The 17,910-nt window shown below is 34.8% G+C and overlaps 1 protein-coding gene across 1 annotated transcript in view; it reads right to left on the reverse strand.

The window, feature by feature from the left end:
* Mrgn1 (Mahogunin ring finger 1) overlaps positions 1-17,910 on the reverse strand; it is a 139,008-nt gene that overhangs the window by 64,449 nt on the left and 56,649 nt on the right. The window contains exons 7-8 of the mRNA XM_089087835.1: positions 13,496-13,771; positions 4,039-4,116 (exon numbers count right to left, since the gene is read on the reverse strand). Coding sequence (XP_088943961.1) covers positions 4,039-4,116; positions 13,496-13,771 — 354 coding nt within the window. The remainder of the gene's footprint in view (positions 1-4,038; positions 4,117-13,495; positions 13,772-17,910) is intronic.

The raw sequence follows: 17,910 nt of genomic DNA on the forward strand, positions 1-17,910 counted from the left end.
AGTTGTACAAGACAGGATGCAAAGTTTGCAAAGAGAGCCTCAGTCTCGCAACGAGAGGAACAGTTATTTGCAACACATCTGCTGGGGGTTGTGGTCGCCTCTGCCATAACCGCTGTGAAATTCTTCAGAGCATTGAGGAAGACAGTATTATAATATATCAGTGCTCTGACTGCTGCTAGAAATTTGCTGATAAACCTGCTTCCCCGCAGATCTGGCCTCCGTCAGAGACTCTTTTTTATTCACCAGTTTTAAGCTTTTTCCGGCACTGTCTACAGTCAGGAATTTCGTCCGCCTGCTGTATATCTGCGTGTGCAAACTTCTATTCTACTGATCATCTTGATCAAGCTAGAAGCCACCTAACATCTCTAGTGAATCCCACGCACAAACTCCTTGCACGTCGCGGCCCCTCTGCTAAGCAAAGCCTGTCACAGAATATTTTAGACATCCTTATTTCTGAGGATGCAACCCCTCGCTTGCCAATTCTGAAATTCATTATGACTGCAAGTGATGCGATACCTGCGATAGATACGGATCAAAATGCTCACTTTAGCCGTGCCATTCAAACCTGGGACTGGCATCTTTTTAGCATAATTGATAAACTTGATTAAGTCACAAGTAAGGTAGCGGAGACTCCTGCTTTGGTGAAAGAGTGTTGTGACGGAGTACAGAGCGAGGTTTTGAGCTGTATAAATAAAGAAAAACTGAAAGGTAAATCCTGGCCTCCGCTGAATAGCGAGTCAGAAACAGTGGGTCTTGTAGTAGATTCACAGCCACAAGATTGTGATGATCCCTTAAAACATGAAGCTTTTCTGAAATCGCTGGGTGGAGCTGATGGTATAGCGCGGATTTCACTTTCTAAGGAATCAGGATCCCAGCAACCGAAATGGGTCATTCATACGAAAAGACAAAACGCCGAAAACTTGAAAGCCTCTTTGAATGAAAAGGTCAGAAAAACAGAGGGTCGGAAATCAAAAATTGTCGGTTTATTATCCCGACTGGACTTCCCGATCGATCCAGAGAGTGTATGTGCTTCTAACCAAGGTATCGAAGAGATACAGCGCATCGGTGTTTCGAAATCATATCGTGTATACTTTCATTCAGCGACGGCTAAGTCTCATTATTTGCGTCATGGGATTCACATTGGCAACAAACATTTCCGGCTTACTGATTATAAGTTTTTACCGCGAATGTGCTACAAATACAGGTCGCTAGAGCATATATCGTCGGGCTGCTCTAGGGTGGGACGTTGTCTCAAGTGTCTTGGTAGTGGACACTCTCATTCTAGGAACAACCCTTGCCAGAATGAACCTTGTTGTTTCCATTGTGGATCTCATGAACATACTAGATTTAGCTTCCGCTGCAAACGGTTGACCGAAAAAGTTGCAAAGAATAAAAAATAATTAGTTCAAAGATTATTTCTCTGAATCTGAATGGATTTGGTGATAAACAACATGTATTGGGGAGGGGAGGGGGGGAACACAAAAAAAACCCTCAAAAAACGCATACAAAATGTGTTTATATCCATGTGTATATCCATTTTTGTTACGTTTTTACGAATCGAATTTCGAAGGCATAGTGTTTTTGGTTGCCAATAAGACACCTCAGCAATATATCAAGAATGACGGGGGCTATTAAGTTGAAACTTGTGAAGCTACTACTATTACTATTACTACTTCTGCTCTTGAAATTTAAACAACTAAAAATAGTGTAAGTTTATCCGAGTTGTCAAAGATCATAGATAGAATCTTTTGGGAATGATATTAAGTTTTATTTTTCAGGTCAACTTCAGGAATTATAAAAGTTTCTCCAACATATAAATAGCAGCCCTAATTACGAATTCTTATAGAAATTAAATAAAAAAAGCTTTTTTTAACCTGAAAGTAAGGAGCGACATCAAAACTTAAAACGAACAGAAATTATTCCGTATATGAAAGGGGCTGTCCCCTCCTCAACGTCTCGCTCTTTACGCTAAAGTTTGACTCTGTCACAACTCTAATTCTAAAAATAATAAAAACTATAGCGTAAAGAGCGGGGCGCTAAGGAGAGGACATCCCCTTTCATGTATGGAATACTTTCTGTTGGTTTTAATGTTGCTCCTTACTTTCAGATAAAAAAAGAACTTTTTTTTTAATTTAATTTCTGAACGTTTTTCAACTAATGCAGGTTCGACTTTGGCTAACCGTACATGAACAATTAAAAACGAAATTTGCATATTAATTTTGGTAGATTTATTCCGTATACGAAGGGTTGCCCCTTCCTCAATACCTTGCTCTTTACGCTAAAGCTGTTAGCACTTTTGAAAAAAGATTCCTATTCTAATTAAACGGACCCCGTGTTTCAGTTTTAGCAGACAGTCAAACTTTAGAGTAAAGAGTAAGGTATTAAGGAGGGGACAACCCTTCATATATGGAACACTTTATGTTCGTTTTTCAAATAATACAGGTAAAACTGGCTCACCCTCTATGAAATATACCCCTTCCCTCACGGAAAACTTCTCCGTGGAAAATTCATACAACGTAAGTGCCCCCCTCCCGTCAAATTCCCTCCAGAGAGTTCCATCCTCGCTGAGAATTCCCCCTTCCTGTAAAATTGCTTGCGGACGATTCGGCCAGAAAAATTCTCCTTGGCATTATTTCATTTGAATAAGACTTTAATCTCTATTCGGGTTCTCGACCATTCCAAACATCCCCCTTCCGTGGAAATTATTACTCAGAAAACAAAACACGCGTAAAATAGATCCCGGATAGTTCCTCCAGAATATCACCATATAAAAAATATGGCAAAGAGAAAACGAGGCAATATAAACGAATTTCGTACTGTATTTCTGTCAAATTCCCCCGTGTAAAATTTCCCCTGGAATATTCACCCCCCAGAAATTTACCCTAGAAATCCACCCCAAGCACAACCCCCCCTAAAAAAAAAAAAATTTCTGTATACTTCCCAATAAAATATACTATACGTAAACAATGGGTGAATTTCATAACTTACAGGCCTCTCCCCACGAACTGTGGGGGGTAATTTTACACCTAAAGACGTAATTATTTGATCTTTCAATTATACTATACTGATTTCCGTTTGAATGAGCCGTCTCCCGATATTCTAGGACCGCTAGGTCGATACGATCACCCCTGAAAAAAAAAACAAGCAAACACATATCCATGATCTTTTTTGTGGTAAAAACTACGAAATTCCACATTTTTGCAGATAGGAGCTTGAAACTTCAATAGTAGGGTTCTCTGGACCTTTGGTTGGTAAGACTAAACTTAATGAAACTTATATATTTGTATTGGATATCGATTGTTAAAAAAAAAAAAAAAAAAAGACCGTGTATAGTCAGTATTCCTTAAAGTATTGATATTTATTCCTTAAAATTTTGATAATTTTTTAATGAAAGAAAATAAATTGAAAACATCTAAAACGTTTTTTGTTTTCAGTAAAGCGCTATTTATGTTCTGGTCTTGAGAAGGCATGGAGGTTATCAGCCCTACGCATGTTAATTTTTGCTCGTTTTGTTTTGACTTGGCTATTTATTGTTCTGTTCGTTTTGAGTTTCATTTATTTATTGATTGTGATTTGTGGTAGTTTTACGCTTAGAAGGTTTTTTACTTTATTTCTGCTCATTTTTGGCTTAATGGAGCTCTTTACTTTTCTTTGAAAAATCTGTTTTGTGAAAAGTTTTTCTAAATTAATTTCATAACAAACAAAAGTATCACAAACAATCAGATTACAAAAGAAGGTATTTGGGAAGCTTGAAGTGAATTTTGGGAAGCCAATAAGTCTGTCCTATTTTGAGAACTGCTTGAGAGATCTAAGAGATTTTTCAGGACATCTTTTTAATGTAGACAAGTCCAGAAAATAAGATTTAGAAAATGCGTTGTTAGATCAGAAAATTTTGTTACTCAGGAAATTTTGTCAGACGTAAGAAAAAAGTGCCTTTCTATGTGAGAACTTATCTATTTGATCATAAAATAGTAGCCATTAGACGTAAGATTTTCAGACGATTCCATAGCCATAAGAAAAAAAAAAACATGTTTTTACCTTAGAGTCGTTAGCTGACACATCGGACTCCTTTTGGGAATTGTCTGGAGTCTTGTCCCAAGGGCTGTAGCCCAGCACCTAGAATAAGTTTCGAACAAATTAGAAGTTGTAGCGAAAAATCAGTTCTATGCGGTTACTCAGAAAGAATGGGATCAAGACTATAGCAGAAATACCAGCCTTTTCTTAATCACTGCTTTCCATGCAAAAAAGCGATTTTACTTTTTGCTCAAGATGAGCAAGCAAGGCCGTACCCAGGATTTTTTTTCGGAGGGATTTTTACTTTTGGGGGGGGGGGGTACACACAAAAAAAACTCAAAAACCTCATACAAAATGTGTTTATATCCATGTGTATGTCCATTTTTGTTACGTTTTTATGAAACAGACAAAAATTTCGGGGGAAAGGGGGGTTCAAACCGGTTAAACCGCATGCAATTTATAACACAAGAATAATCCCTTTATTCCTTCCTTATTAGGGTTTATATTGCCTTTGGAACATACCATTCTGCAACAAACCTACAACTGTCACCTATATCGAAATAACAAATCCTTCGATTTATTAATTTCCGATCTATCAATTAATTAAGTCAGAATTAGAAACTCACTTAGTCTTTTCCTTGGCGAAAATTCTAAATCTGTTTACGAAATAAGAAGGATTTCCTATTTTTCCATTCTCATAGTATTTTTTAATCTAATAAATAATGCAGAGGAAATCAGAGGTGAAACTGAGCCAAGAAAAGGTATCAAATGTACAATGGGTCTTTAATCAAAACAGAAAGAAAGATATTCCATGACGTTCATTTGGGAATCAATCGAAGATTAAATGATTAATTAATGCCAATAACAACATACCAACATATCAACATAACATATCAACATAATAACATATCTATGACATTCATTTGGAAATCAATCGAAGATTGAATAATTATTTAATGCCAATAACAGCATATCGACATAACATATAAACATAATAAAATATCTATGACATTCATTTGGGAACAAATCGAAGATTAAATGATTAATTAATGACAATAACAACACATCAACGTATCACCATAACATATCAACATAATAACATATCTATGACATTCATTTGGAAATCAATCGGAGATTAAATGATTAATTAATGCCAATAACAACATACAAACATATCAACATAACATATCAACATAATAACATATCTATGACATTCATTGGGAATCAATCGAAGATGATATGATTAATTAATGCCAATAACAACATATCAACGTAACATATAAACATAATAGCATATTTATGACATTTATTTGGGAATCAATCGAAGATTAAATGATTATTTAATGCCAATAAGAGCATATCGACATAACATATAAACATAATAAAATATCTGACATTCATTTGGGAACAAATCGAAGATTAAATGATTAATTAATGACAATAACAACACATCAACATAACATATCAACATAATAACATATCTATGACATTCATTTGGAAATCAATCGAAGATTAAATGATTATTTAATGCCAATAACAGCATATCGACATAACATATAAACATAATAACATATCTATGACATTCATTTGGAAATCAATCGAAGATTAAACGATTATTTAATGCCAATAACAGAATATCGACATAACATATAAACATAATAAAATATCTATGACATTCATTTGGGAACAAATCGAAGATTAAATGATTAATTAATGACAATAACAACACATCAACATATCAACATAAAATATCAACATAATAACATATCTATGACATTCATTTGGAAATCAATCGAAGATTAAATGATTAGTTAATGCCAATAATAGCATATCAACATAAAATATAAACATAATAACATCTATTATATTCATTTGGGAATGAATCGAAGATTAAATGATTAATTAATGCCAATAACAACATATCAATATAACATATAAACATACTAAAATATCTATGACATTCATTTGGGAACAAATCGAAGATTAAAGGATTAATTAATGACAATAACAACACATCAACATATCAACATAACATATCAACATAATAACATATCTATGACATTCATTTGGAAATCAATCGAAGATTAAATGAGTAGTTAATGCCAATAACAGCATATCAACATAACATATAAACATAATAACACATCTATGACATTCATTTGGGAATCAATCGAAGATTAAATGATTAATTAATGCCAATAATAACATATCAACATATCAATATAATAACATATCTATGACATTGATTTGGGAATGAATCGAAGATTAAATGATTCATTAATGCCAATAACAACATATTAATATAACATATAAACATAATAACATATCTACGTATGACATTCATTTGGGAACAAATCGAAGATTAAATGACCAATTAATGCCAATAACAACACATCAACATATCAACATAACATATCAACATAATAACATATCTATGACATTCAGTTGGAAATCAATCGAAGATTAAATAATTAATTAATGCCAATAACAACATATCAACATAACATATAAACATAATAACATATCTATGACATTCATATGGAAATCAATCGAAGATTAAATGATTTATTAATGCCAACAACAACATATCAACATAATAACATATCTATGACATTCAGTTGGAAATCAATCGAAGATTAAATAATTAATTAATGCCAATAACAACATATCAACATAACATATAAACATAATAACATATCTATGACATTCATATGGAAATCAATCGAAGATTAAATGATTTATTAATGCCAACAACAACATATCAACATAACATATCAACATAATAACATATCTATGACATTCATTTGGGAACAAATCGAAGATTAAATGATTAATTAATGACAATAACAACACATCAACATATCAACATAACATATCAACATAATAACATATCTATGACATTCATTTGGAAAGCAATCGAAGATTAAATGATTAATTAATGCCAATAACAACATATCAACGTAACATATAAACATAATAACATATCTATGACATTCATTTGGGAATCAATCGAAGATTAAATGATTTATTAATGCCAATAACAACATATCAAAATAACATATCAACATAATAACATATCTATGACATTCATTAGGGAATCAATCGAAAATTAAATGATTAATTAATGCCAATAACAACATATCAACATAACATATCAACATAATAACATATCCATGACATTCATTTGGGAATCAATCGAAAATTAAATGATTAATTAATGCCAATAACAACATATCAACGTAACATATCAACATAATAACATATCTATGACATTCATTTGGAAATCAATCGAAGATTAAATGATTATTAATTGCAATAACAGCATATCAACATAATAACATATCTATGACATTAATTTGGAAATCAATCGAAGATTATATGATTAATTAATGCCAATAACAACATATCAACATAATAACATACCTATGACATTCATTTGGGAATCGATCGAAGATTAAATGATTAATTAATACCAATAATAACATATCTATAAAGTTTTGTTGCAGTTTTTCATTACTTTAATCTTTTTCGGTAATCTGCACTTTTAAAACCTGATTTGTTTTTTTTTAGAAATATGTTCTTTTTACAAATTAGATAAATTTGATATAGCTTAGATAAATTTGATAAACCCCGATCCGTTTTGTTCCCCTCGTTTCGTCTATATTCATAGATTATTGTTTTTTTTTCTTTTTAAATATTACAGTCCATTTCATAAATAATCTTAACAATCTTAATTATTTGCAAGTAAACTCTCTGTTTTTCTGTGCTTCAACCTTCAGTATAATAATGGACATTTGCTACAAAAAATTTTTATATTATTGTTATACAACTATATCGAATAATGAGAATTGTCTTATATTATGAAGCGAGTATTAAATTATGTATTATTATTATAATAATATGTTAGTATAAAGTTAAAGATTGTATAGATTTGTATCTTATTCCCTTTGTCACAACAAATACATTTTTGTTGCATCACAATTATGTTTTTATTAGCAGCAAACTCACATTAAAACGGTGTTTTGTTTATAATGATGATGTTGCTTTGATTGGATGTCTGAAAAGACCAACCATGGTACTAAGCTACCTGGTACCTGTCTATTCTGCAGAGGATCATGGATTTGAGCCTATCCAGTATATTTCACTGTTTCAAGTCAGGCCTTGCTATTATCGAGCTGTATCACCTACAACAAACTTTGCTATATATGAGACAACCTTATCAGCTTCAAATCGATTTGTCGATCTAAAGTCGATTTGACACTATAGAAAAGGAACTGGCTTTTCTTCTAGGAAATGTTCAACAGCTGTTCAGTTTTCATTCACTAGACACTGTAAGATACTATGATAAACGTTGTTAAAGTACCCATGATATTTAAATACAAATATTATTTTTCCTCTGTCGATTTCATACACAATATCGTGTTCGAAACAATCAATTACCTTCAATCTACAATTGCTCAAAAGTTTTCCGTATAATTGTGTCAAATTATAAAGAGTTTTCATTTTGTTAGAGTGATCTTTGGATATTACTTTGACGAATCTTATAGACAATTTGGTCAATCTTTCCTTTTTTGTGCAAACTCATTTTATTTAGTCTTGCCGTATGTATGACTTGCTGACGTAGCTATTTAGATGTAAGGCCCGAGACACACTTGGCGTTTTTTACCAAGCGTTTGTTTTACCGTAATTTTTTTACCAAGTGTTTTTTTTTTGTGCCGTTCTACTCTTGCGCGTATACATTTGGGGGTTAACATTCTACCGTCGAATATCAGTCGATCATAATAAATCTTATAATATTTTATATTTAAACTGTAATAGCTTATAATAGCTATTATAGATAATTGTTTAGGGCACATAAATTGGATAAACACTCATTTTTTTGTTTATGATAAATAGGCTTTGATTTGTTTAGGGTCGAAGGCAGGGGATAATTAAGGCCCAACCCCTTGACACTTCAAACTTCTTTGAATCTCTGGGCACTTCCTAATCAATTTATCTAGTTTTTTGTGTTTTGTTTTTTACAATTGTCCTCCCCCTTCCCAGGAAAAGAAACTCGTTTATGACTTCAATTTTAGTTGTTTTTTTTTATATACCCTCAGCAAACAAGCTCTCTCATCAGCAGTAGTCAGCGGCAAAAAAAAACACCAAGTGTGTACGCTCCAACTTAGTTCCATCTCGGCGTAGGCGGCTCGGTAAAAAAAAAAAAAAAAAAAAAAAAAAAAAAAAAAAAAAAAAAAAAGTCCATACAGAGCGCCAAGTGAGTCTTGGGCCTAAAATTCACTTAAAGGCAAATTATTTATCTATAAAATTGGTGATTCGTCACAAAACTAAGAGCAACAAGACACATTATGCGATTTTCTCGATATTTTAGAAAAGGAGATTGTGAATCAATCAAATGGTTCACTTATAAGATTTCTGAAGGAACTTACCTTCAGTTTTAGTGAGGTTTATACTCCCTGTGAAAAATAATATTTTAGGACAGGCTTACAGCAATAATTTGCACCAAAATGGCACGACCCCTATATCAATAGATCCAGTAACCTCTGGTCTATCTACCCGTCTAATAATATTATTTATACTTTTCCGAAAAGAATGATGACAGGAGCTGAAACCCGATTCCCTAAAATCTCAAGACAATATATATGTGTTTTGCTGCTTTTTTTCTTTAATTAGAAACCAGAAATTTTCGTCTTTTTTCCCATTAAAAAAAATTCCAGTGTGCAAGTTCCGTCAAAACATATGTCCACGCTGTTGTGTACTTTTTCCAACGGGTAGCAAAATCAGGATAATGAATAATAGTGAAGCTTTTGTTGAATTGTTTCTGAGTTTCGCATCAAAGTTAATGCATATACTTCAGGTCGTATTGTGCAGTTTTATCCGAAGAATGTTCTGCATCAAAGTTAATGCATCTACTTCAGGTCGTATTTTGCAGTTTTATCCGAAGAATGTTTTGCATCAAAGTTAATGCATCTACTTCAGGTCGTACTGTGCAGTTTTATCCGAAGAATGTTTTGCATCAAAGTTAATGCATCTACTTCAGGTCGTATTGTGCAGTTTTATCCGAAGAATGTTTTGCATCAAAGTTAATGCATCTACTTCAGGTCGTATTGTGCAGTTTTATCCGAAGAATGTTTTGAATCTAAGTTAATGCATCTACTTCGGGTCGTATTGTCAGTTTTATCCGAAGAATGTTTTGCATCAAAGTTAATGCATCTACTTCAGGTCGTATTGTGCAGTTTTATCCGAAGAATGTTTTGCATCAAAGTTAATGCATCTACTTCAGGTCGTATTGTGAAGTTTTATCTGAAGAATGTTCAGTAGTTTCACTTTAAGATTGAAGTTCCCTGTGAAGAATGCGATTTCGTGACAAGTCTAAAGCTTTAACTTGTTTTATGTGGAACATACTTACATCATTGGATTCATTACTTTCAGATCTTTGAGCAAAATTTATAATATTACCAAGACTTTTTCTTACAGAATGATCTAAACTTGGTTAAAAAGGAGAAAAATCTCCATGTTTTTGCACATTTCTGACATATTTTCAGCGTAATTTAACAAAGGGTGATTTCTTATAAAAATATAAACAAAATACAAGACACAATTTCAATTATGAATAAAAAAACGTTAGAAAAATTCAAAGAAATTCCAAGAATGTGAATCAGAAAAGAGATAAAACTGGATATCAGCTGTCGAATGATGGTAAACTTGTATTACATTAAAACAATAAAACAATAGGCCTGCAGAAAAACAGCATGCCAAAATCTACACAGGGAGTACAAACTATAACTAAAAGAAAACCTAAGATACGTAATTTTGTATTAACTGATATACGTATTATTTTTCCTTGTAGATAAACAAAATAGGAATTCTAGATCTTCTTCTTATATATATATATTTTTTTTGTATCCTTCCAACATTTTTTTGTACCCTTCAGTGAGATTTTCTTTTGAGATTTTGAAATGTCACTTACTCTTTCACACTTTACAGATTCAAGATATTCATTCAATGAAAACAGCTTTCATGATTTTGGCCTAGGTCGCAAATAAATTACGCTATTTTGACAACACCAGTAAATTAAAAGATGAATGAATTACGAACGATCAAATGCGCTGACAATGAAGGAACCAAAGAGTTCGTAGAACGATGTGCATGGCATCTCATCAGTTCAATTTTATTCCTGCTTTGGGTAAGCAGACGCTTTGTGCGTCAGATGGCAGCAACAAACAGAGCAGATGGGAACAAAGCAGATGGCAGCGGAGATGGCAGCATCAAACAGAGCAGATGGCAACAAAGCAGATGGAAGCGGAGATGGCAGCTACAAACAATGCTTCTTACTCGCGAGTAGTGAGTGTCCAAACTTGAGGATGAGTTCGTATCTGCACTCATGCACAAAAGGCATTTTTAGCGAGTTGAGAGTGGATTCATAAGACACATAATCTGCACCGAGAGCATGATTTTTGCAGCAACTTTCTGCATATTTTCAATACCACAACTGAGATATTCCGTTTGACACTTAAGGGCCCCAAACTGGGCCCTATTTACTATTAGAACATATTAAAAAGTTGAAAAATCATAATATTTAGGCTTGAAACCTCACTTTTGTGTGTCACTAGTTACCCACTAGCCACCCCATGCCATAATCACCCTAAGAAAATACCCCCCCCCCCTCTAAGTTCTAGGTGTTGTGCATCTATGCGATATTACAAAGGAAATGATTCAAAATTTCTGTTGGAAAGTTCGCAACAGAATATTATCATAAGAGTGACGAAAATAGCAGGTGAAGTATATAAAATTCATGGGAAAATATGAAAGAGTTCTAAATCCAATAGAATTCTAGAGAGACTTTATAACTAATAGGAAAACACTTAGATATTTTCTAACAGACACTAACACAGAACTTTTATCAGGGGAGGGAGATTGGAATAAACGCCAAAAAAAGCTACTTAAATAAAAAGTAAGGAAGAGTGTTTTGATTTCTGTTAGAAAATTCAATTTTTTTGGAGACGGGTTCTGATCTAAGACCCCCCCCCCTTCCTCTGTGTACTACTTTCAAAGTAAAAAGGATTTTTTATTCAAGAACTTCTTGTATTGGGAATAAAAAATACAGTTTTGCACTAATGGCCCCTTTCATTATCGTAATTTAAGTTACCATGTTCCAAATGATCGATAAAACAGCAAAAAAAAAGAATGTTCGAAGTCAACATTTTTCAAATTGTGTTGTTTGTGGAGATCACTCACATACTTTCTAACAGGCACTAACACAGAACTTTTGTCAGGGGATGGAGATTGGAATAAATGCCAAAAATGGCTACTTAAATAAAAAGTAAGGAAGAGTGTTTTGATTTCTGTTAGAAAATTCAATTTTTTGGAGACGGGCACTGATCTAAGCCCCCCCCCCCTTCCTCTGTGTACTGCTTTCAAAGTGAAGTGACTTTTATATTCAAGAACTTCTTGTATTGGGAATAAAAATAGTTTTGTGACTAATGGTCCCTTTCATAATCGTAATTTAAGTTACCACGTTTCAAATGACCGATAAAACAGCAAAAAAAAGAATGTTCGAGGTCGACATTTTTCCAAATTGTGTTGTTTGTTTTTGATACATGAACGATATTTTCCTAGAGATATGGTTCTAAAATACCAAGAACAGCTAATTTTTTGGACAATATCATCAAGTCTTGCAGAACATGGAGGTGGGGAGGTTCTTTTGACGAATCTCCGAGAAACAGATGGATCAGGGGACAGATGTCGAGTAGAAATTCATTCATGCAAAAATAAGTTCATGCACGTTTCATTACTCCGAAAAATTATGAAAAAAATACGGAAATTTTGATTAACGTTAATTTGCAACAAAACCAGACGGTTTTTAATCTCTCAAATTAATTTAATGCAAAAAAAAATTGGGGCTCAAAATATTCCACGAATTTTTCATTGTTACTGCAATTGTACGTACTTTTTTCTTTGAAATGACCGAGAAAATTTTTCGAATAGGTTGTCCATAGCCCGGCTGTTCATTAATCATTTACCCTGATATACAGGGTAACATATCACTTTCTGACACGTAAATTCAGTTCCAGGGGTGCAGCTAGGGCTTTGAGATTGGAGAGGGCTATAAAGATTGTGCCGACAAATGTGGACACATAAACAAAGTTAAACTAAAAACATAAGAGGGGGGGGGGCACCCCTGCTGAACTCCCTAATTTCACAGAATTTGTCTGTTTTTTTTTTTTTTTTTTTTTTTTTTTTTTTTTTTTTTTTACTAAATAAGTCACACAGATTATGTGATTGACAAACACATGGTCCTAGGCAAATTGAAAAAAAAAATATACCGAAACTGGCTGCACAATGGTGCGTTACCTAACCAACCGATTTAGCTGATACTTTTTTTTTTATAAGATAATATTGAAAAAACATGAAAATGACACATACATACGAAATTTTACCTATAAACAGTTGCGGTGCATAGAAAAAAAAAATTACATACGCTAAGAGCCTGCTCAATCCGCTCGACGGAAACAAAATCAGAAGTAAAATCGTTAATTTGACCATCTTCCCGTTGTACTTTGGGAGAGCTTGCGGCCATGGGAATAGCTTGGGCGGGTCCATTCAGTGCTTCTATTAGAGAAATGGGTTCATAGCCATAAGGGATACCTTCATATGTGCCATCCGCATTTAATGGGGTATAGCCACTCACTTTTTGAAGAGCTCGAAGCTGCAAAAGTGCACGAAACGGAGATCGGCAAATAGGACAGTTGCTGGCCTAAAAATGAATTTATAATAGTTACACTATCAATCTATTCGTATAAGATGTGTACTTCATCAGAAAAAGAAACAAGTTTCCCACTATAAGCCATGATACGATCATAGGTATGGTCAAAAGAGTGCAGGTGAAAACTGCTCCTTCTACAGATAACGCAAGAAAGAGAATAAAACTACGTACAAGAAAAGAAGGAAGAAATTCATCGAAATACTATCAAAGAAAAGAAAAATACTTTCTGCACTCTTGATTTTCCTTGACATCCTGTCTCCCCTACCTAATAAAATGCTAGCAACGGACAGTAAAACAACACTGAGTTTGGCATATTGCCTCCAAAACAAAATGTGCACTGGGTAAGCTTAAGTACCATTGACAATCAAAGTCTGAATGTCAATACCTTTGGAGGTCAGCTCCATGAGCACTATTCTACTCCCAAACTTTGAAATTTGAAACAAAACAGGGCCAAAACTAGATTTAGATAATTTCTTCCAAAAATCAGTCTGAGGGTTTTTACAAACTTCAACTGTTGTGGTCATTTAAGTCCTCTATTGGGTTCATTTAAGCTGACTTTTATACAACCATGAAACATCGTATTAAAGGGAATGATGTTAAACAGAGCGTTACTTACTCAATACTGGTATACATTTAGAATGATATGAAAAATACAATTGATTTGAGCGTTAAAATCCTGAACCTTCCATCCCCGGAGGCATGAGCGTGGACTCGGACGTTTTGCTTGATGGTGATTTATATAAGTCGACACTTGGGGAAGTTGAAACCTCTAAGCCTGTGGCTTTGAAGAAGAGGCTGAACAGAGCAAAAAACAGCCAATGACTGCCACTACAACTCTACCCAGGAGGATCAGTCCCCCTGGACGTACTAAATACTGACTACAGTGTAGAAAAGAAATCCCTAAAGGAGGAGTTTGAAGTAGCAGAAACGCTGTAAGTACTGCTTCGGAGGATCGAGAATTGTCTGCTGCAGACGATCGACAAGTGGTGGCCAGCCCTCCCCTCTCCTCTGAAAGTCTCGAAATACCAACAAAATTGGTCTGAAGCTGGTGGATAGGACTCTCTTTAGGAGCGGGGAAACTCTAGTGAACGCCTGGACTCCCCCGAGGAAGGCTCCTGTGAACGGGGAACAAAAAGAGATAGGCAAGTCCTCTCTTAAATACTACGACCGAGGGAACACCAATTGTCTAAAGGACTTGGTTTGAGGAGGGATAGGAAACATCCCTAGTGTTAGTAACAAACTTATCCCTACCAGGGTGATAAGCAGTCACGCTGACAGTTTGAAAGACGATGGCGAGCAGTACATTATTGATACAATGACAAAATCTTGAGTGGGGTTGATTTTCATCCATACGTTTTCCCATGAGATTGAAAGGGGATTCTATCAGGGTCCAATTTTAGAACAAAAAAAAGACTGCAAGGGTAAAGGAGGTGATAAATGGTGCTGGGGCGGGATACCTTGTCCCAGAACCAGGAGACGCACCTTCCAAGAAAAATCTCTGCGTGGAAGAATCTCGTTGCAGTCTGCCAGAAAGACTAATTGACCTTATGTTGGCTTGCAACGTGTTCCTTGGCCGGAATAAATAAGCATAACCAGTTGTCATGTCAAGGGAGATGTAACACATACTCTGTAAGGCATTTACTTGAAGTTGATTGAAGAAATTGAGAATTGACATTTCCAGCTCCTAATTGGTACCAGAGGACACATGCTTCGTAATTTTCTCTACAAGAGGATGCCAGAACTATCTGGCTGGCACAATGGAAGACACGACCTCGCTTCCCGTAATGGCTGACGAGGTGGTACTTTCATCACAACCGTAAGCTTATTCAAGGACAGCAAATGAGGCAAAGAGACTAGATTGCTGGCAGATCAATTTGCATCATTGCCATGCTCCTTTACATAGTCTTGTGGGGCTACTTTCAACAAGACAAACGTTTATAGCGTTTGTGCAGGAGGCCAGGACTGTTGCAAATAAAATAATAGGGAAGGTAAAGGACCCTAAATTCCATACACATAACAAGGTTAGCGTCGCTCCTAGAGCAGATATTTATAACTCTAAAAACTTAGATACTTGGAAATTATCCAATCACTGCTCTAGGGATGTTGTGCCTTTAACGATTAAAAGTATGGTCAGCTTTGAGCGTGTGGTATTTAGCCTAGTCTATATGCCTTACACTACCAGTAAATGTAAAGGAACTGGTAGAATTCCGATGGAATAAAAACAATCTCCACCATATTATCATATGATGTCGATGCGCACCGCACGCTACGGGGAAGTTCGAACACAAATGAGAGGGGACACGAGTTTCTAGGTTACCTGGCCGAATAGAATCCTGCCTGGTGTAACCAAGCCTCAGTCCCCGCTTCATAACAAGAAGAAGTAAAGAAGTATTTGATTTAACAATAATTCCTTCCCAACACAGCAGTTTGTTTCAAATATGGTATGTGAGCGGTATCCCATCATTTTCGGACCAATTGGTGGCAAGATTTACTGTAGCAAAAGAAAAAAAAGGTTAAAAAGTCATAAAGAAGGAAACAAATGGCTAACTTAAATTGACACTTACATTTGGCTAATAGCTAACCAAAAAGCTCAAAAATTTACCCTCTTATCTAGATGAAACCGAAAAAGGTCTGGATAGAGAGGCAGAAAGACTTAAAAGAAAGCATGAAAAGTGCTTTCATTCAAGCAGCCTTCTGACAACAGTGGAAGAAAGGGAGCAAACTAACAGTTAATGAACTTCCAAACTAAGTTTTAAGAAGAAAAATTACAGGAAGACTTCTGAAAATCGCAATATAAAAACACGATCCAAGAGATTGGGACGCATATTCGGAAGATCCAAAACTCCTTAAAACATACAAGAAGAGCCAAGAGGATCTCATCAAGTAATTCCTGTGAAAGCACAGAGTCGGAAGTAGCTAGTATCAACCTAGTAAAGGATCTAAAAAAGGAACCTGAGCCCACCAGAGAATGTCTTGAAGGAAAAAGGTCTGAACTCTCACAAGGAGTTCAGGGAAAACCCTGAACCGCATGCTGGAGGTAATTTATTAACCCACTTATTATTAGGCCTAAACCATATTATCATACAAGCGCCTAAATGGCAAATAGGCTGGTACCTCAGGTCTTACGGTTTGATTAGCTAAAGAAAACTGCAGATGAGTTGCAACCATTTAAAGCACCAGACACCAGTAGAATTTATCCAAGAATTTGCTCCAAACAGGATATAAAGGATACATGCTCCAAACAGGATACAAAGGATACATGCTCCAAAAAGGATACAAAGGATACATGCTCCAAAAGATACAAGCCCATTACTTTGGGATTGCTAAAAAAGGCCTCACTTTAGGCTGTATTCCCAAGACGTGGCTAAAAGCAAGAGGTATTTTTATACCCAAGCCTGGGAAAGAAGATTATTCAAATCCCAGCTTATATAGTTTGGTCAAACTAACATCCTTCCAACCGAAAGTGATGGAACGATTGATTCGTTGCTACCGCATGAGCAATTCTGAGATATAAAATCTAAAATCCAAAAAAACAAATAGGTTTTGGAGCCGCTAGCTCTACAGAAACATATGTGCGCCAACATATAAGGCTCACAAAGCATGCAGAGGGAATCAATGAATATTCCTTAGGCATATTACTACACATAAGAGGGGCATTGGATAACTCCATTTTTGGATCCATAGCCCCATCAATGGAAGAAGGGAAAATAGATAAACTGTACAAAAGTGGAATTCCCATATGTCCAGAAACCGACAAATAATCATGAAACTACAGGGGGTACAAAAAATAAAGTTATTCTGAAAGGTCCTTAAGGAGGAATGAGTTTTCCGTATATGTGCAACGTTATTATGAATAATCTTTTAAATCTTTTAGAACCAAATTATGGGTACAGTAAGGCATACGCTGATGATCAAATGTCTCTCTTACAAGGTAGATGTATGAAAATGTTTGAATTAGGACAGTACATACCAAACAAAATTCAAATCGTATTTCAAGATTCAAAAGGTATTTTTTTTTCTTTTAGCTGTGATATCGTTTTATCCCCTACCCTTCTGTTTCTGTTTTGCCATTAATCGCATAAATTTCATTCTAGTTCTTGGACCTGTTTTTTTGGGGGGGGGGGGTAAAA

The sequence above is a fragment of the Artemia sp. Qi Xiang Cuo genome, chromosome 4 (genome assembly GCF_049724085.1).
Source record: "Artemia sp. Qi Xiang Cuo chromosome 4, ASM4972408v1, whole genome shotgun sequence".
NCBI lineage: Eukaryota > Metazoa > Arthropoda > Branchiopoda > Anostraca > Artemiidae > Artemia > Artemia sp. Qi Xiang Cuo.